At 42.9% G+C, this 21,887-nt stretch overlaps 1 protein-coding gene across 1 annotated transcript in view; it reads left to right on the forward strand.

Moving 5' to 3' along the window:
- The window catches only part of PRKCH (protein kinase C eta), a 103,074-nt gene extending 89,396 nt beyond the window's left edge, over positions 1 to 13,678 (forward strand). The window contains exons 13-14 of the mRNA XM_081313807.1: positions 10,387 to 10,530; positions 11,865 to 13,678. Coding sequence (XP_081169933.1) covers positions 10,387 to 10,530; positions 11,865 to 12,011 — 291 coding nt within the window. The 3' untranslated portion in view covers positions 12,012 to 13,678. The remainder of the gene's footprint in view (positions 1 to 10,386; positions 10,531 to 11,864) is intronic.
- Positions 13,679 to 21,887: the final 8,209 nt, after the last annotated feature.

Below are 21,887 nucleotides of genomic sequence, written 5' to 3' on the forward strand. Positions count from 1 at the left end.
GCGAGAGGCAGCTGGAGGTCTGGGCAGGAGATTGTAGCCGTTTTGAAACACCGCGTCTTGAAACGCCCAATCAGCTGATTTTCGGGTGGAAGAGCCGCGGCTTGAATCTGTTTGCATCTGCCTGAATTAGACCGAAACGGCCTGAATTTGACCAGAGTTGCTTTGTAATAGCTGGAGGAACTGCAGAGGAGGTCTTGCCGGGAGATTGTGGCCGTTTTGAAACGCTGCGGCTTGAAACGCCCGATCAGCTGATTTTCGGGGTGGAAAGAGCCACGGCTTGAATCTGCTTGTATTTGTTTGAACTTAACCAGAAACGGCTCGTAATGGCTGGAGGAACTGCGGAGGGAGTGAATGCTCCAGCCTGGAATATTTGGAAAGGCTGGGGGAACCGGATGAACTGCAGCTTAAGCGACTGTTGCCGGAGGAGCCATGGCTTGAAACGCCCTAGTTTTGGGGCAGATAGAGCCATGGCTCCAAATGGCCGGATTAACTGGAGAAACCGCGGCATGGGTGAATGCTGTTGGAGGAGCTGGATAATTCCATCGATTCCTCGCTTGCTCCTTGCTCCTAGCTGCTCGCTTTCTCCTAGCTGCTACCTGCTGCTATCTACCCACTGCTGGTTTAAAGCAGCCATTGAAGACTATCGTGGGAAAGATCAGGACGGTGTTGATCTCCTATGTTGATTAAGACTTGCTGCCTTAAGAGATCTGAGGCAGCTTTCAATCATGGCCTGAAGTTACGGCTTCCAAGTTGAGCTGGGCTTGCCTATCGCCCATATGGAGATGGACTCTTGTATGCTATCTCTCCCATCCCCCATAGACTCAGGAGGACCCGGGGTGAAGAGTCACTGTGAGAGGGCGGCTCAGTTTCTTTTCATCTACAACCTCTCCGGATGTGAGAGATCCGTGAGGGATATGTTCTCTCTCCCTGGATGGGGTTTCCATCTGCCTCCCAGATCAGCCTCGAGGTCAGGGTGAGAGATCGACTGCTGACTGTTTCTGGGGTATCCAGCACAAGTGAGAGTGGTGCTGGACTGGCGGTTTTTAGACTCATATACTCCTCCTGATATGACATCATCTTTCAACATCTGACTGCCACTTCCCGAACTCACATGGCCAGTTATGGCACGCTTACGTTATTCTGACACGGACTTACTCGTGCTCAGGGGTGCCCCCCCTTCCTGGGTGCAACCCGCCTTCATTTCAACCTATCCTCTTGATGACGGGCCCAATTACTGGGACCCTGAGAGATGGTTGGGCAAGGGCAAGGACAGGAGCCTCCACCACAAATTTAATAAGAGGCCCCTGGTGCATTTTTTATCTCGATTTTTTATGGGGTTAGGGAGAGGGGAGGGTTCTAAAAAGGTTCGGTTGGAGACTGGGGGGGTTCCACCAACCGTTTCTCAGACCAGGCCGGGGATTGCTCGCGCCGTGGTGGGGCTTGGGTTGGGGGCCTACGGGGCCCCGGAGCGGGGTGTGGGATTGCCTATTCCCACGGCGGTAGGGAATGGCCGCAGGTGTATGAACAGAGGGCTGTATCAATACCCGGGAGTGCGTCCCCGCTGTCTTCAAGCGGTGATGCGCTCCGACCCTCTGATTTCGGCTCGTGGTACCGGGAGCAAGGATGAGCAGCCACCTGAGCTCAGGCTCGTGTATTTCAATGCCAGGTCCATAATGAATAAGGCTCCTCTCATTCAGGAGTTGATTGAGGAGGAGCATGCGGACCTGGCTTGCATTACGGAGACCTGGTTGGGCCCAGAGGGCGGGGTCCCCCTGGTTGATCTTTGCCCATCAGGCTTCCGGGTGCTGCACCAGCCTCGGGCTCAGGGTAGGGGTGGTGGAGTGGCAGTAGTCGCAAGGGAGACCTTATGTCCACGGGAGGCCACCATGGTCCAGATAGTCGGGTGTGAGTCCCTCCTCCTGAGATGTGGTCCCAGAGCTCAGTTGGGCTTGCTGCTGGTGTATGTTTCACCTAGACACGTGGCAGCAGCCCTGCCTGAGCTTCTCGATATCCTCTCAGGGTTGGTGGTTGAGTTCCCCAAACTTATAGTTTTGGGTGACTTCAACCTACCATCCCTGGGGGGATCATCTGAGTTAGCTCGGGAGTTCATGGCTTCCATGACGGCCATGGACCTGAAGCAGGTTATTCTGGGCCCAACTCACGGGGGGGGGGTGTCACACGCTCGATTTGGTTTTTCTATCCGGACGGTGGTTAGATGATCTTGGGGGGGGTTCTCCAATTATTTCACCCCTGTCATGGACCGATCATCATCTCCTGCGGATGGTCTTCCATTTTGCCACTCCCTGTCGTGGGGTTGCTGAGCCAATAAGATGGTTCCGCCCTAGACGCCTTATGGACCCTGAGCGGTTCCGAATGGCGCTTGGGCCCCCACCTGCCTCCTTTGCTCACAGCTTGGTCGATGCCCTAGTGGAAGCCTGGGAAAGGGCAGCCACAGAGGCACTCGACCAAGTTGTACCCATGCGGCCCTTGACCCGACGCAGATCTCAACGGGCCCCATGGTTCTCCATGGAGCTCCGCGAGATGAAGCGTCGGAGACGGGGCCTAGAGAGCTGTTGGCGGTCCAGCCGATCCGAATCCGACCGGTTATGACTAAGGTCGTTTACGAGAACTTATCTCACAGCGTTGAGGGTGGCTAGGTCCAACCACTTTGCCACCCTCATCGCGTCCGCAGATAATCGCCCGGCCGCCCTGTTTAGGGTAACTCGCTCCCTTCTTAATCAGGAGGTGAGGGAGGAACCCTTGCAGGGTCGAGCCGAGGAGTTTAGTCGATTTCTGTCGGACAAAATCGCTCGGATCCGGACCGGTTTGGACTCCGACTGGGCAGAGTCTGACGAAGAGGATACGGGCGGCCTTGTCGATTTAATCTGGGAAGAGTTCGATCCTGTGACTCCTGAAGAAGTGGACAAGATCATGAGGAAGCTGAGCTCCACCACGTGTTTGTTGGACCCGTGCCCCTCCTGGCTGACTTATGCAGCCCGGGATGGGACACGAGGCTGGCTCCAGGCAGTGATTACGGCCTCTCTGAGTCAGGGTAGCTTTCCCGCCGCCTTGAAGGAGGCGGTGGTGAGACCCCTCCTCAAGAAGCCTGCCTTGGACCCAGCAATTTTAAACAACTATCGTCCGGTCTCCAACCTTCGCTTTTTGGCGAAGGTTGTTGAGAGCGTGGTGGCGCAGCAGCTCCCTTTGTTCTTGGATGAAGCTGATTACCTAGACCCGTACCAATCGGGTTTCAGGCCCGGGTACAGCACGGAGACGGCATTGGTCGCGCTGGTGAATGATCTCTGGCGGGCTCGGGACAGAGGTTGCTCCTCTGTCCTAGTCCTTTTAGACCTCTCAGCGGCTTTTGATACCATCGACCATGGTATCCTGCTGCGACGTCTCAGAGGGTTAGGAGTGGGAGGCACGGTTCTCCAGTGGTTCTCCTCTTACCTTCTGGGACGTTCGCAGTCGGTGTTGGCAGGGGGGCAGAGATCAACCTTGAGACCTCTCATTTGTGGAGTCCCTCAGGGATCGGGTCTCTCGCCTCTCCTGTTCAACATCTATATGAAGCCGCTGGGTGAGATCATTCGTGGTTTTGGAGTTGGGTATCACCAATATGCTGATGATACCCAACTTTTTATTTCTACCCCAAACCACCCCAGCGATGCCCTCGACGTGATGTCCTGTTGCCTGGAGGCGGTTCGGGTCTGGATGGGGAGGAACAGGCTTCGACTCAACCCTGACAAGACTGAGTGGCTGTTCGTGCCGGCATCCCGGGAAATTCCGATTATTCCATCATTGGCCATGGGGGGTGAGCTATTACCCCCCGTAGATAGGGCTCGCAACTTGGGGGTCCTTCTAGATTCACAGCTCTCTTTGGAAGAGCATATTGGAGCTGTGACTAGGGGGGCCTTTGCCCAGGTTCGCCTGCTGCGCCAGTTGCGGCCCTATCTAGACCGGGATGCCTTGCGTACAGTCACTCATGCGCTCGTGACCTCTCGTCTGGACTACTGTAATGCTCTCTACATGGGGCTGCCCTTGAGGTCCACCCGGAGACTTCAGCTGGTGCAGAATGCAGCCGCGCGAGTTGTCTTGGGGGTTTCCCGATACTCCCATGTTACACCTTTGCTCCGCGAGCTGCATTGGCTACCGGTTGCTCTCCGGGTGAGGTTCAAGGTCTTAGTGATGACTTACAAAGCCCTTCATGGCATGGGTCCGGATTACCTACGGCAACACCTGCGACCGGCGTCAACTTCCCTCCGTCCGGTGCGCTCCCACAGAGAGGGCCTCCTTAGGGTGCCGCCGATCAAAGAATTCCGATTGGTGGCCCCCAGGGGGAGAGCGTTCTCTGTGGGCGCGCCAGACCTTTGGAACCGCTTACCGGTTGAGCTCCGGATGGCCCCCGACCTTCGCTCCCTCCGGCGCGATCTTAAAACCTTCTTTTTTGAACAAGCTGGCCTGGTCTGATGGGATGGGGTTGGGTTTTTATAAATAGCTCTAATTTTAAGATGTATTAATTATTATGGGCATAATGGTTTAATCGCTTTTAATTTTTGTATTCGGTTTTTACTATGTATTGCCCTGTTCACCGCCCTGAGTCCCTCGGGAGAAGGGCGGTATACAAATCAAATTATTAAATTAAATATTAAATCCTTTCTTTTTGTGGTTCTCTGTCTTATTTTTCTTTCCCTACTCCATGGTCTCTTTTGCAGGGGGAATTATTGGCGGTGGTCAGGTTCAATTATGGGAGGTGCTCCCCAATTTCCCAGGCCCTCTTTGGGACTTGGGGCTCCAACACCCATATACTAGATATGCAAACATGGGTTAAGCTTTTGAATGTAACAGATTGGTGAATCTGCGCACTTATATCCCCCACTGGTATACATGGATTGGCCATGGAAACTACACCCTTGGAAGCCTTCATGTTCAGCATGGCTAATTCAACAAGGGGCTGGGCTCTTTCTTTGTTTGGGGCAGGAAAGTTCTTCCAGAGATAAGTTAGGGATCTATACACCTTGCACAGTCACACGGGAGGTCAGTACTGGCATGTGGGATGGTTGGCCTAGATGTCATCAGACCTCTGGCCTTGACTACAAGATGGTCCCCTCTGCTCTTTGTAGTTCGTTTGCAGCAATGGGACTCATGATTTATATGTCTGGTGTTAGAGCTTATATGCCTAAGGGGTTGGAAGGCAAACCAGGCATTTATCTTGCTAACACCCGGACTGGTGGTTCCTTTGTGGTTGGTTTGCCTGTAAGTCTTTGCCAGCTTACTGATCTGGTATGTGTACCATAGGGATTATCTTTCCCTCTGTTCATATTATCCAACATAAGGATACCATTCATCTCATGGAGGAAGGAAGATTTCTACTGATACTGTATAGGGATGGTTTAGGGAATTATTCTTGGTACTCTTTGTAGTATTCCTTGTTCTTGTATCCTGTTGTGTCATTCACTGCTTGCCCCTGTTCACCTCTGCCTGTCCTCAACAATGTGGCCCGCATACTGCGGAAGCCTATCCCGTGTTCATACTTTTGCGCACTGCTCTAAGTATGAAAAGGGGGGATTATGTTGACCCGGAATTAGGGGACAGTATAGGAAATATCAATTGTGATGTACAGATGGCCCTACTGTCTTTCGGCTCTTGCAAAGTCCTGGATGCAGGGACATGAAAGGCCAGCAAGGAAAACACCCAATGTCCTAACCCACCCGAGAACATACAATATCTTTAGGGAAACACCCAAAAGGGAACATATTTGTTACTTCTGCTCTCTTATCTATAGTATGCCAGACTTACTGGGTGAAAATCTTTATTGTATGCATGTCAGCTTTGCTGGATGGCTTGCTTATGTAACAAGAAAGAATAAATACAAGGATTTCTTGTCTTTTGGGGCTGCTCTCTTTTAGAGGAGCCCGTTTTTTGTTCAGCTGAATAAAAACGTAAAGCTTGAAGGCAACTTCTGGTTTCCTGTATTTTTTACCAGGAAAACCTCAGAACCTGCATATCAGTAACTAAACCTTTTCTCTTCTTTTTCTGGGTCACTATTTGATACAAAGGATACTTTTTTTTATAAAAAGGCCCTGAACATCAAACACCTGTTTTTCAGAAATATTAAAACAGGAAGAAATGTTTGTGATTAAGCTTTGCCTCTTTCTATCTAATCAATTCAGAATCCTTTAATTTCCTCCCTTTCTAAGAATTCTGAAAACTTTGGGGGATGTCTAATTGGTAGCTTTTACATGAGTCAGTGCCTGGGCATTATGGTAAGAGTTTAATTAAACAAGATTAATTAATATGCTTGTTGTCAGGTTACCTAAAACACATATTCATAAGGCTCTGTGTGAGTATTGCTTAGTACAAATACATAACATTGGACTGTATTGATTATAACCATACAAGTCAATGGTTGGGAAACATCTTTGTTTTTCAAAGCTGGTTTCGTTTATGATCAAAACTGGTGATCATCTTTTAAAATACAGTACATTTCCTGTGCTTACTTGAAAGCACTTACAATCCATAGATGGTTAGTTGTATTTTCCTTTTGGCTGCACAAGAATCTGGAGTATTAGGGGAGATAAGCCCCTGAATAGCTGAACTGGCTCAGGACAAGGTCAAACAAACCACAGTGGTTAGTCAGCTCCAGAGGCAGTTACACCATTGAGACAAGATAGACATCAAGGCAGAAAAGGCTAAGTAGCAGACAGAAAAAGCTTAAAAGTTTATACTTTCATCTTAGAGACAAAAACAGCAAATGAAGCAGGTTTTTCTGGCACTTGCTGGACCAGGTTTGTCTTGCAGTCATCAATAATGCCTAGCAGACTTGTACTGCAGACTAAAAGGCAGGCTTAGATTCCAGGGCTGGGAACCTGTGGGCTGGCAAAAAGTGCTGGTGGTGAGATTCTAATTATCAGGCACTTTTGAGAGTTATGTGACAAAGCAGCACTCCCAACTGTCCTTCAGCAATCAAACTATTATTATCAAGAGGTTGTAATTATGTAATACCTTGATATATATCCTCAATGTTTATGTGGATGTGGAACTTCCTTTTCAACACAGTTGTTTTTCTGAAACTTAGAAGCCGTTTAAAAGAGAATGAATGTCATTACTTTGGATCACTTTCTGGACAAACTCACCTTGATTAAGTTCAGGACATAATTTTGCTTCAGGGCTCTCAGGTGGCCATGTGCCCCTTTTTAAAAAAAAATAATGAACAGTTCTGCCCTTGGAAGGACTTCTCTTTGTAGAAGATAATCTCCTGGAAGTTCTGTCCTGTTCAGATATTAACACCAAGAAGCATCTGAATAAAGAAAAACAGGGACCTGAAATTTCCTACCATAGTTGGCACCCATTTCATACACTGAGCAGGAGGCACCCAGCAATTCCAGTCACAGACTTTTCCACTGTAACATGCTTGCTATTATTTTAGATTTATAATTATAATTTTTAAATATCTATCTGCAAACACACACACACACACAGTATGATTGTTGTACAGATTTGTGTTCTTTTGGTTTTTGGGTTTGTATGGAAGCAGAGTGTCAAATATCTTTTTTAAAACGTACTGTTTTAAGAGCAGGGACTAACCAATCCTTCTCTGATGAGTAAGCTCTGTAAGGAAATTGGTTTCTTCTGAGAATTAAGAGCTACGTAGAAACTGCACAGATGGTTAAATGGAATGACACCAGTGATGACGAAAGGAGATGTGATCAAGAAATGGATAATTTTACTGAGAAATCCTTCAAAAGTAGTGGTTTGTTTATTCAAAACATCCTATTGAATGAAGGCTGAGTACATCACCCTTATATTCAGTTCCAGTTCAAACTATGAATGATGCTTCGAGACCAATTATTTCTTTTTATTTCAAATGGAACTATGAACCCAGATTATATAGAGTCGCCTCAGTTGAAGCCATTCGGAACAGACAAAATGGTTCTATGATGTACCTGTTCTCTGTTCTCTGTCACGTCTCCTCTGTAATAATCTCCCTGCCTTCTTCTTTTTCTTTTCTTCCTCTCACCCCCCCCCCCTCCCCGAATCTTTATCACATCTTTGATGCAAAATTTCTGGCTCTAGATATTTACATTTTCAGTCTTGTGTTCTTTTGAATCAAGAGTTAAAGCCTTTCAATAATGTATAAAAATAATATAATAATATAAACAGAGTGGTGTGGTGGCCTAGCAGTGAAGATACTCACCTCCCACTTGAAAGGTTGAGAGTTCAATCCTAAGCAGCAGAAGTTGTTTCTCTCCCAGGCACAAAAAAAAAAATCTGTTCTGAACTCTGTGTGGCATCAGGAAGGGCATCCAGCCAGTAAATGCTTGCCCCGACTCTGCCCTAAATCAAGGAATTACATGGTCATAAAAAGAGTTAATATAATAATATAAACATAATATTATTATTTTTTAGAATTGTGGAATATTTGTTATTTTATATGCTTTTTAAAAATTGTATACCACCCAAAGTCATGTCTTGGGAAATGGGAGGCCATATAAATATGATAGATAGAAAGATAGACAGGTAGATAAATGCTAATTAGTTGGTACATCCTTTAAAAATGAGGCAGTATTTTTCAAGTTAAAGGCCCATATATATTTAATTTTTTGATTAGGAAGCTCCATGAAAACTGTAATGGAGGTAACTGTATATAGTTTGATCTGTACACGACATTCTCACACCTGCAGTGGCTCCCTTATTCCCTACCATGGAGAAAAATGTTCTGTGTTCATCCTTTGAAATAATGGGTGTCAAGCAGATTTTCATGAGCTTCAGAAAACATTAGTTCAACTGATTACAATTAAATCAGTTTCCTAAGGTAGCTGCAACTTTTTTCCAGATTTGCATAGAGTCTGAAAAAGCTTATGAATAGCAGAGGAGTAATGTATTTATGTAAGACACAAAGTACTTTTTCCAATCATTTTCAAAGTGTGCATAGGTCTATAAGATACTGGAGAAACCAAACTTTTGGATAGCTTCCAAAAATGTTGGAAATATAGGCCACTGCTTTTTAAAGAGCTTCATTTGGTACCACAAAGCACATTAAGAGCTCCAGTGTTTACAATAAGCAGTAGAACAGTGTTAGGGGATTTAGGATTAAACTATCTTTATCACTTTTGTTCTTTGCATATATTAATGATTTAACATGCCAATATTATGTCTTCATTTGTACCATATACTCAATATGGTTATTGAATTAACTAATTTTTTTGAGTTTACATTACAGGTAGTCCTCAACTTACGACCGTTCATTTAGCAACTGTTCAAAGTTACAGTAAGTGCTGAAAAAAGTGACTTACAACTAGTCCTTGTGCTCACAGTCATTGCAGCCTCTATTTGGTCATGTGATAAGAATTCATATGCTTGGCAACTGGCTTGTATTTACGATGGGTACAGTGTCCTGAGGTTAAGTGATCCCTTTTTGCCACCAGCTGGCTTCCAACATGCAAAGTCAATGGGGGAAGCCAGATTTGCTTAACGACTGTGGCAAAAAAAAGCTTGTAAAACTGGGTGTGAGTCAGTTAACGACCACATCACTTAGCAATGGAAGTTCTGGTTCTAATTATGGTCATAAGTCAAGGACTACCTGTATACAATGAATCATAAAACATAAACACAATCTAGCTAAGTTTGCATTGCGTGCTAACACAAAGCAAACTATGGTTAAAACTAGTCAAGATTTTTGCAATATAAAATGCAGCCCCTGGGTCTTTAATGGACCTTGATCATTTTGTTGTGCAAATAGAAACAAATATAACTCTGAACATGGTACTGTAGCTCCTAGGAGGAAGTCATTTCGTTTTATTTCAGATTTCAGTAACCTTTCATCAGCTTTCAGAACAAATTATTATCACAATGTGCTTTAATAATAGCTTTGATCTGCATATGAGATAGGCCGATGCAGGTAGTCTTCAACTTACAACAGTTTCATTTAGTCACTGTACAAAGTTACAGCGGCATTGAAAAATGTGACTTATGACCGTTTTTCACAGTTACGACCTTTGCAGCATCCCCCATGATCATGTGATCAAAATTCACATGCTTGGCAATTGGTTCATATTTATGACCGAAGGCTGCAAAAGGTGATCACAAAGATCATGTGATCACCTTTTGCAGCCTACTGACAAGCAAAGTCAATGGGGAAGCCAGATTCACTTAACATCCGGATTAACACCTTATCAATTGCAGTGATTCACTCAGCAACTGTGGCAAGAAAGATGGTAAAATGGGGCAAAACTCACTTAACAAATGTTTCACTTAACAACAGAAATCTTGCTCTCAGCTGTGGCCATAAATTGAGGACTACCTGAATTCAGATATTGGGTCAATATTAATGAAATATTGCATGGCTGAGAGTTAATCTCTCCCCTTTCTGCCTCCTTTTTTTAATAGTTCATGACAAAGAATCCTAAAATGCGACTAGGCAGCAGTGCCTTGGGTGGAGAGAAAGCAATTCTCCTGCATCCATACTTTAAGGCACTGGATTGGGACCTGCTAAACCAGCGCCAGATTGAGCCACCTTTCCGACCTCGAATCGTAAGTGTTTAAAACTGTGAGTTGTGTGTGTATATTAGTCCATGCAAGGACAGATCACATCCGGTAAAGGAATACATGCATTATATGCAAAATGTCAGAGGTTCAATCGGGGTCCAGCCAATGTAGTAGAGAAATGGACTAGTACCTACTTGATCTGAGGTGACTTCCTGGCCATTTCTTTTTCTTTCTTTCTTTCTTTTTAATGAATATGGGCATTGCCCAAGTTGTGCTTATGTGCTTTGGCTGGGATGCTGCCCACTTTCAGAACTCATATTGGCTGCTTCCAACGTGAGAAATACCAGGTTTGCATTTGTTTGCATGACCAGCAGAATTTAACCAAAGAAAGAAACGTTTGTTTTATTTATTTGTTAGTTGTCAAAGTCAGGTCAGGTCACAAGGGGTCCAGGCGCATCTGGCACATCATTATCGTCAGGGCTTTTTTTCTCATAGAACGCTCAGAACGGAGTTCCGGCACCTTTTTTGGATGGAACCTTGTAGGGTAGGCAAGGCAGGTTGTATGACATGTGTGAGTTCCGGCACCTTTTTCTTTTACAAAAAAAGCACTGGTTATTGTCATCAGTTAGATGTGACCTTGGAGGTCTTCTAGCCTAACTCCCTCTTAAGCAGGAGACCCTGTGCCATTTCAGACAAATGGATGTCCAGTCTCTTCTTAAAAACCTCCAATGATGGAGCACGCACAACTTCTGAAGGCAGGCTGTTCCACAGCTGTTAGGAAATTTATCCTTGGCTCTAAGTTGCTTCTCTCCTTAGTTAGTTTTCATCCATTGCTTCTTGTCTTGCCTTCTGGTGCTTTGGAAAATAAGTTGACCTCCTCTTTTTTGTGGCAGCCACTCAAATATTGGAATACTGCTATCATGTCACCCCTCATCCTTTCTTTTCACTAGACTAGACATACCCAGTTCCTGCAACTGTTCTTTAGAGTTAAATTTATATTTTGTCTTTCTGCCCAAACTTCAAGGCAGCCTACATAGCAGTTCCTTCTCCAATTTTCTTTTGTGACAACAACAAGGTTGTGAGGTAGATTGGGCTATGAGAGAGTAATTGGCCCAAAGGCCCTCAGCAAAATTTGTAGGTGAGGGATCTGGTTTTTCCTGATCCTAGACCAATATTTTAAACACTGCATCAGTTCAGAACATATTCCATAGAATATACTGTCAGCAAGAAGAACTCTTCACATTTGTGTATCGGGTCACATTTCCTGACTCCAGTGGGGAGATAAGAAGCTATTATCTATAGCTCAGACTATAGACTTTGGCCAACATAGTATCCTCCAAGTAATGTCATCTAATATTTATTTTGTTTTCATTTTCCAGAAATCAAAAGAAGATGTGAGTAACTTTGATCCTGAGTTTTTAAAGGAAGAGCCGATCTTGACTCCCATTGAAGAAGGAATACTATCCATGATCAACCAAGAGGAATTTAGAAACTTTTCTTATTCAGATCCAGAATTAGAGTCTTAGCTTCATGTTGACTGGGCTCTCTGTTCAGCAACAAAGAAGGATTGGAATATGGGATTGCCTAGTCATTTTTTCAACTGGACCATCCAACAGGCAGACTTATACTATGCATCAGAGTAAAGAGGAGAAAAATGAAACTGAGGAGCTCAGCATGAACAAATATTTCTTCCAGTAAATGAATGATGCACAAAAGACAAATGGGTAGAGCTTGTTAGCTCTGAATGGCTACTGAAGTAATTCTGCAGTAACTGTGGGGAATTTCTGGAAAAACAAAATCAACTCTGAGCCAAAACTACCTTTTTGCAGCACTGATTTCCCATTAAATAACTTGGCTGAACTACCTTCCACAATCAAGGAAGCAAAAAGAGAATAGGGCTGACTGATTTGAACTGTATTAGAGAAAGGTTATGTGTGCTACTACTTTGCTTAGAGGTTATAGGTTCAGGTTTCCTCAAATCTGAGTGAGTACACATCTGTTAGAAATATTTTGGATGTCCATTTACAAATATATGTAATTATACACATTGACAGGAAATAAAAGAAAAGAGGGCAGGAGGGTTGGAGAGAAGGAAGGGAGGAAGGAAGGAAGGAAGGAAGGAAGGAAGGAAGGAAGGAAGGAAGGAAGGAAGGAAGGAAGGAATTCTGCATTGAATTCTACTGAGGATGTTTGATGATACTGTATGTATGGGATTTGGTGGGATGCTCCACCGTGCCCATCTTTATCATTATCCACTACATACTGGCAATCAGGTAAAAAGGGGAACACTATGATATGCTCTCATGCTATGGATATGTGTCCATGTGAAGGAACAGGAGAATCAATCCACCTGCTACCTCTGCATTAGAATGTGGAAAATACTGTCTGCAGATTTGTAAAATATCGAGGTTTTGTAAAATTTGGCTAATTTAGTTTTTAGGGTTTTCTTCTTTTTAGGACTTTTATTCTTCTCTCTTGAATTTGAAGAACAACGTACAACTGATTCTGTTTTTTATCCAAAGACAACTTTACTCTGGATTCCCTTTACAAACTGATGGCATTTCTGAGCTGCTCATTTTTTTAAAATATGGAAATTTAAAAATGTAGCAGTTAAATTATTTGTCCACCTGTATGAAGGACAATACACTGAAGCTATTTGTAACTTAATTCACATACTAAACCTGAATTAAGAGAATCCACACAATATTTGACATATTGTGATCATGTGATCTCTTTGCCTCAATAGTAACATGGAGCTGAGAGTGTTATGCTCAAGTCAGGGAATTTAATCTGTTTTTATTGTTGCTATCTATTATCATTTTCAAAGCATGTAATAATGTATGCAAGTATCCTGGTATTACCAGATTCTGCTTTATACCTCTTCAAGCATATCAATCCACACTTTAATTAAACCAGATGTCAACTTTATTTATAAATCAATTTGAACTATAAAAGTAATACAATGAATTCATCAAAATATTGAAAAGATGAGTGGAAGTTTGAAGCTTGGTAAAATACAAGAAATAATATAGAACAGGGTTCCTAAATTTCTGCAGAAGACAAACATATAGTAACATTTAGCATGTAGCAAGATGATACTACTGAAATCCTCAAATCAGATTATATTTAAAGGTATCCAAAATTACTCTTAGAGTGTCAGGCAACCCTTGCCCCCCCCAACCAAATCATAAGGAACAATCTTGGGAAATAAAATAATAGGGTTATATCCAACTTTAATTGAAAATACTTTGTCTTGACAATGAGATTCTCCATTACTTTCCTACTTCCAACAATACATATCTCATGTCTGCCCTGAACATTACTGAAATGGGAAGCATGAAATCACCTAAAATGAATGATATGAGGGGATTGCTTCATTCTGTCTAATATTAGGACTCTCCTTAAATGGACTTGCACGTTGTTCAGTAAGTTATTTCTTTATAAATTGTCACCTATGATGATCTGTTGTTGGTGACCGCTGTACCTAAATCAATATAGCAGCGATTTCTCAAGGGCTAGCTTATGAAAATGTACAGCTAAAGTGTAAACTTTAGTTCATTTTTTATACTTGGTCAACTTATAATGGTGAGATGAGAGCTCCCTCATTTCCTCAGATATCTGACTGATTACAGGTCTATGATAACTGCCCCCACTTGGCTGATTTAATTTACAAGAACAACTGTTTCCTGGAATGCACCAATTTAGGCTACAGGAGGAGGATGTAGAGACTTCCTGCATAATAGGGTGTGTGTAGGGGGGAAATCTAATAGCTGGCATTTTTGAGAGAAGACTAAATTACAGTAAACCTTCAGCTTAATGCAGACATGTCAAAATCGTGATGTCACGTGACATCGCACAATGTATCGGGACAGTTTTGCCATTGCTGCCAATGGGGTGGGCGTGGATAATGCATCTGGCCTGCGGTCCAGGAGTTTGACACCCCTGGCTTAATGGATTGTAAAGAAATGGGCCACCTTCAAAAAATTGTTTTGCTCATCTTGAGAAGCACATATTTGAACAAAATGAAAGAGGGTTATTAATATTTAACAGATGTTAAATAACAGTATGGCAAATTCAAATGGACAGGAATACAGTTTGGATTAACTAATTGCCCTGCAGCCTTCTCCGGGTTCATGAATTAATTTTTTTCTGGTGCTTTGAACAAATAAGTAGAGGTGTACTTGGATGACAAAATGATTTCCCCCCCCCCTCAAAGTCCCATCTCATAAATATCTTAGAGCACCTCCCAAACATTTTACTAAGTTGAAAATGTGATTGTGTGATCTTCCCCAATTGGATTATTTGGGTTACAGATGGAATACAAATGGTTTCCTCAGAAATAAGGTCCATCCTTTCATTTCAGACATCTAGAAATGCGAAGGATGTCCAAATCTTTCTGGTCTGTGCAATATCTATAGAATTAGCCCCAATTTTGCTGAATACACAAGACCACTTTCTCAACTTCTAAAGAAAGGACATAAATTTAAACTATCTACTGAACAGCAATTTATCAGGACTGAAAAAAAAATCTTATTTCCCCAAGCCACTGTTCAAACAGCTGGATCCTTCTTGTCCCTTTATTGTGCAAACGGATGACTCAGGCTATTTTAGGGTTGATCTTCAAGCTTCAGCAAAGGGAGGACAGGATTTCTTGCCTTGTGTATTTTATTCCAGATTTTTATACCAGATTCCAGGTAAAAGGAATTGTGGCATTTTCAAGAGAACTGCTTGAGATAAAAGCGGCATTCCATTAATGGAGATATTTTTTGGAAAGAGCATCTACTCAGTGTAAACACTCAAGTGCACATAGATCTCAAAAATTTAGAGCACTTCCAAAAAACACAGGGGCGCATACCCTGTCAGATTGGATCAATGCAATTTTTCTTTAATTTCAGTGGTTTGCATCATCTATATTCCAGGATCACAGAAGAAGCTACCAGATGCACTATCATGTAAACTTGATTCTGAACAACTTTGTCCCTCTTCTAATTCTTCCAGAAAGGTTGGGGCCAAGAAGGATAGGTTTAGATTACAACAATAGGATCCATATGTCAGGACTCAGATGTGCGACCTCCAGGGCAACTTAAAGACTGATTTGTACCCTTTTTCTATAACTGACAGACAGTTGTTTCATAATGGCATTTTTTATGTTCTCCTTGGTATAAGGGAAGAAATATTGCAACTTTGCTATGACAATAGAAATGCTGGACAAGAGGAAGTATTTAAAACTGCCATGGGTATTGACAGAGTTCTGGCAGTCAAAGGTAGCAGAAGTCAAGGTCCATATTTCATGCTGCCATATATGTCATTGGGTCACGGTAGCCTGATTAATTTAATTTAGGACCTGCCTCTCCCTCTCTTGGGCCCTGAGACACAGTATCCATGTATTTTTACTACAAATCTTCTACAGATAAAGCGTTATAAACCATTTCTGTTATAGTGGATTTGTTTACTAAAATGCTCATTTCATTTTTGGCAAAGGCTTCCCTTTTACTCAGAAAACTGTACAACCCTGTTTTTAACACAGGAACCTGGATCATGGCTCTCAACTTACATCCAGGTTTTGTGAGGACCATCTCCGGTTATGTTGGATTAATTTGTTATTGTGTCATTAGCTGGGCACTATTGGGTAACTGCAGGACATGAAACAATCATCTCTGTCTGTTATCCCCAGAACAATTGGATTAAACTGTTGCCTTTTGCAGACTTTGTCTGTAACACAATTCATTCCTCCGTAGATATGTCTCCTTTTCAGGCAGTTTATGGCTATCTGTATTTTGTTTGCACAATCAACCTTCTTGATTGATGTCAAACTCGTGGCCCGTGAGCCACATCTGGATCACGCAGGCCATGCCCACCCTGGTGCCACAAAGGCAAAAAACTCCTGATACATCGCCATATGGCCTGAGGTGCGATTGGGCTTGCCACCCCTGTTCTATATATTTATATAGCAATAGCAGTGGTGGGATTCAGCCGGTTTGCACCACTTCGGCAGAACCGGTAGCCAATTTTTTGTTGCCCAGGCCAGAATAGACTTCCGCAAGCGGCATCCACACAGAGAACCGATTGTTCACATATTTGAATCCCACCACTGAGCAATAGCACTTAGCAATACCACTTAGACTTTTATACTGCTCCATAGTGCTTTACAGCACTGTCTGAGTGATTTACAAATGCAGCATATTGCCCCCCAAAATTTGGGTCCTCATTCTACCAACTTTGGGAGGATGGAAGGCTGATTCAACCATGAGCCAAGCAGGATTGAACTCCAAGATCTGGGCAGAGTTAGCCTGCAATACTGCATTGTAACCACTGCACCACTACAGCTCCATCCTTAAATGCATCCAATCAATCAGAATAGAGTGGGAATGGAGGAGGCCTTCTAGTTCAACCCCTGCTCAAGCAGGAGATCCTATACCATTTCCAATAGGTATGGCTGTCCAGTTTTTTCTTAAAAACCTCCAGTGATGAAGCACCTACAGCTTCTGAAGGCAAGCTGTTCCACTGTTAGGAAGTTTCTCCTTAATTCCAAGTTGCTTTTCTCCTTGATTAGTTTCCACCCACTGTTTCTTGTCTTGCCTTCTGCTGCTTTGGAGAATAGGTTGAGCCCCCTCTTCTTTGTGTGGCATCCCCTCAAATACTGGGATACTGCTATCATGTCACCTCTTTTCTTTTCTCTAGACTGGCCATACCCAATTCTTGCAAGCGTTCTTCATATGTTTTTGTCTCTGGGCCCTTAATCATTTTAGTTGCTCTTCTTTGCACTTTTTCCAAGTCTCAACAATCTTTTTTGTAATGTGGTGACCCAAACTGGATGCAGCATTTCAGGTGTGGTCTTATTAAAGATTTATAAAGTGGTATTAATACTTCAAAATCAAGATCATGGCATCCGGCCCTCTCATTTCCTGGCAAATAGATGGGGGAGAAATGGAGGTAGTGACAGATTTTATTTCCTGGGTTCCAAGATCACCGCAGACGGGGACTGCAGCCAAGAAATTAAAAGACGCTTGCTCCTCGGGCGGAAAGCAATGGCCAATGTAGACAGCACACTAAAAAGCAGAGACATCACCCTGCCAACAAAAGTGCGTATAGTCAAGGCTATTGTCTTCCCAGTTGCAATTTATGGCTGTGAAAGTTGGACCATAAGAAAAGCCGAGCGCCAAAGAATTGAGGCCTTTGAACTATGGTGCTGGAGAAGACTCCTGTGAGTCCCTTGGACTGCAAGGCGATCAAACCGGTCAGTCCTAGAGGAGATCAACCCTGACTGCTCTTTAGAAGGCCAGATCCTGAAGTTGAAACTCAAATAGTTTGGCCACCTAATGAGAAGGAAGGACTCACTGGAGAAGAGCCTAATGCTGGAAAAGGTTGAGGACAAGAGAAGAAGGGGACGACAGAGAATGAGGTGGCTGGATGGAGTCACTGAAGCAGTAGGTGTGAGCTTAAAAGGACTCCAGAAGATGGTAGAGGACAGGAAGGCCTGGAGGAACGTTGTCCATGGGGTCGCGATGGGTCGGACACGACTTCGCAACTAACAACAACAACAACAACATTAATACTTCATATGATTTTAATTCTATGCCTCTGTTTATATAACCACAGATTGTATTAGCTTTTTTGGCTGCTGCCATCATAAGTTATTGCTTAATTAGTGATCAGATATTACTTCCGCCGTCTGAGGTTATGGATTATACAGCAGCATGCAAAAACTTTTTTTGTTGCATTGAGAGCTGTTCCTTATTTCCTTGGCCTGTCCATCCTGACTGAGTAAATTTGCTGTTGGCTGTGAAGCAAGTGCTCTCATGGCTGTTGCTTTTGGGGTACTTGTTCACGTGACTTGGCCTAAGCATTATAGCTATGCTAATACTTGTTCAATCAACAGGGCGACAGAACTGCCCATTTTCTTAACAGCGTACAACTCTCAAAGAAGGCTTCAGTGACCCTTATTCCAAATCACAAGCTCAGAAGAGTCATCAGACCAGCTCTTACTGAATCTTGCCATAAATATTACAACACCATTTCTCACCAAAGAGATTTGCCTGCTGTCGTACACTGTGTGGTTTGAGAGCAGTAAAAGTTGAGTAAACATTGCAGCTAACAATGAGTCAGTGTTTTAAGTTCAGTTCCAGGCAATGCACTTATCTATCATACCCTGAATTTAATCTTTTAAGCTCATAACTATGCCTGCTGGCACTTTTGGTCACTATGAACTAAACTCTACATCCACTTTTATAAATTTTTGGTTCTTTCCTTGCTCCATGCATACTTCCAAGCATTATTATCATGCTTCTTAATGGTCAGGAGTTGTCCCAGAATACTAGCTGAAACAGGGGAAAACCATGCCTGTGAACCATCCAACCCTGTGCTTAGAATTTTCCAACTCTGGCACTCTAGATGAATTGGATCATGAACCATCATTGCCAGTTATTTTAAATAGATGGGAGCTGTAATCCAACACTTCTAGAATACATTAGCCTAGGTAAGGTTGGTATACATAGACTGAGAAGATCTACTATGTATCCAGAAAGTCAGGTTTTTTTTCTTATTTCATTGCTAGCATACAAATTAACAGAATAACAGATTTGTAAGGGAGCTTGAAGGTCTTCTAGTCCAATCCCCTGCCCAGGCAGGAGACCCTACACCATTTCAGACAAATGGCTGCACATTATCTTCTCAAAAGCCTCCAGTGATGGGGCACCCACAAGTTCTGAAGACAAGCTGTTCCACTAATAAATTGTCTTTACTGTCAAGAAATTTCTCCTTATTTCTAAGTGAGTTTTCTCCTTGATTAATTTCTCTCCATTGCTTCTTGTCCTGCTTTCAGCTACTTTAGAGAATAGCTTGATCTCTCTCTTCTTTGTGACAGCCCTTTAGATATTGGAAGACTGCTATCATGTTACCCCTAGTTCTTCTTTTTATTAGACTAGGCATAACCAATTCCTGCAATTGTTCTTCAAATGTTTTAGCCTGCAGTATCTTAATATCACAGGGCCAAAACTGGATGCAATATTCTATGTGTGGTCTTACGAAGGCATTATAAAGCAGTACTAACACTTCACGTGTTCTTGCTCAGATATTGCAAAATTAACATGACACCCTATTAGAATTCTGATCCGAAGATGTGGCAGAAGCCAATTAAATTAAGAAGTAAAGCAGGGCAGGATTCAAGAGACAATATAATCCAATAAATTTTGTTGGTACCGAACTAATGGGATTTGTATTATATCAACTATTAATTGCCCTACTTTGCTATTAGAAAGAATAAAATAAAATAAATACTTCTCAGAATACCTTAGACATGTCTGCAGTTTAAACTCGTCCTGATAAAGGCAATATCAAAAACAGAAGAGAAGATATTAAAAAGTTAAAACGGTTTCCTGAATAAAAGGTCCATAATAAAAGTTAAGTTCAAAATTTGAGAAAGTTGCATAATGCTATTGTGGAAGATGAAAAAATCCTCCTCCAAAGATATTAGAAAATAAATCAAGAAAAAGGAAACAAAGAAGTCTTACTTACATGCAATTTAGCAATTTTTCAATTTATTTTCCCAAAAGTAAACCATATTTACGGTTACTAGGAAGATTAAAGAAAAGAAAGTCAATATTATTAAGATCTAAAGGTAAGAAGATCAAAAATAAGAATTAAAATGATCAATATAAAGTTTTGCAAATAAATTTTGTTGTTGTTAGCTGCAAAGTCATGTCCGACCCATCACGACCCCATGGACAACATTCCTCCAGGCCTTCCTCTCCTCTACCATCTTCTGGAGTCCATTTAAGCTCACGCCTACTGCTTCAGTGACTCCATCCAGCCACCTCATTCTCTGTCGTCCCCTTCTTCTATTGCCCTCAATCTTTCCCAGCATTAGGCTCTTCTCCAGTGAGTCCTTCCTTTTCATTAGGTGGCCAAAGTATTTGAGTTTCAACTTCAGGATCTGGCCTTCTAAAGAGCAGTCAGGGTTGATCTCCTCTAGGACTGACCGGTTTGATCACCTTGCAGTCCAAGGGACTCGCAGGAGTCTTCTCCAGCACCATAGTTCAAAGGCCTCAATTCTCTGGCGCTCGGCCTTTCTTATGGTCCAACTTTCACTGCCATACATTACAACTGGGAAGACCATAGCCTTGATTATACACACTTCTGTTGACAGGGTGATGTCTCTGCTTTTTAGTGTGCTGTCTAGATTTGCCATGGCTTTCCTCCCCAGGAGCAAGTGTCTTTTAATTTCTTGGCTACAGTCCCCATCTGCAGTGATCTTGGAGCCCAGGAAAATAAAATCTGTCACTACCTCCATTTCTTCCCATCTATTTGCCAGGAAATGAGAGGGCCGGATGCCATGATCTTGGTTTTCTTAATGTTAAGTTTCAAGCCAACTTTTGCACTCTCCTTCTTCACCCGCAACAAGAGGCTCTTTAGTTCTTCTTCACTTTCTGCCATTAGAGTGGTATCATCTGCATATCTTAGGTTGTTGATATTTCTCCCGGCAATCTTAATTCCAACTTTTGATTCATCTAGCCCTGCCTTTCTCATGATGTGCTCTGGATATAGGTTAAATTGGCAGGGCGACAGTTTACAGCCTTGCTGGACTCCTTTCCCAATTTTGAACCAATCAGTGGTTCCGTGTCCAGTTCTCACTGTTGCTTCTTGGCCCACATATAGATTTCTCAAGAGACAAATAAGATGGTCTGGTACGCCCATCTCTTTAAGAACTTGCCACAGTTTGTTATGATCCACACAATCAAAGGCTTTGGCATAGTCAATGAAGCAGAAGTAGATGTTTTTCTGGAACTCCCTAGCTTTCTCCATGATCCAACGTATGTTGGCAATTTGATCTCTAGTTCCTCTGCCTCTTCAAAATCCTGCCTGTACTTCTGGTAGTTCTCGATCCACATACTGCTGGAGTCTAGCTTGTAGGATTTTAAGCATAACTTTACTAGCATGTGGAATGAGTGCAATGGTGCGATAGTTTGAACATTCTTTGGCACTGCCTTTCTTTGGAATTGGAATGTAAACTGATCTTTTCCAATCCTGTGGCCACTGTTGAGTTTTCAAATTTGCTGGCAAATTGAGTGTAGCACTTTTACTGCATCGTCTTTTAAGATTTTGAATAGCTCAGCTGGAATACTGTCACCTCCACTAGCTTTGTTGTTGCTCAGCTTTTCTAAGGCCCACTTCACTTCACATTCTAGGATGTCTGGCTCGAGGTCAGTGACCACCTCATCGTGTTTATCAGGGATGTTAAGCTCGTTCTTGTATAGTTCTTCTGTGTAATTTTGCCACCTCTTCTTAATCTCTTCTGCCTCTGTTAGGTCCCTACCATTTTGGTCTTTTATCATGCCCATTTTTGCATGAAACATTCCCTTCATCTCTCCAATTTTCTTGACGAGATCTCTGGTCCTCCCTATTCT

The sequence above is a fragment of the Vipera berus genome, assembly GCF_964194415.1.
Source record: "Vipera berus genome assembly, chromosome: 1".
NCBI classification, from domain to species: Eukaryota; Metazoa; Chordata; class Lepidosauria; order Squamata; family Viperidae; genus Vipera; species Vipera berus.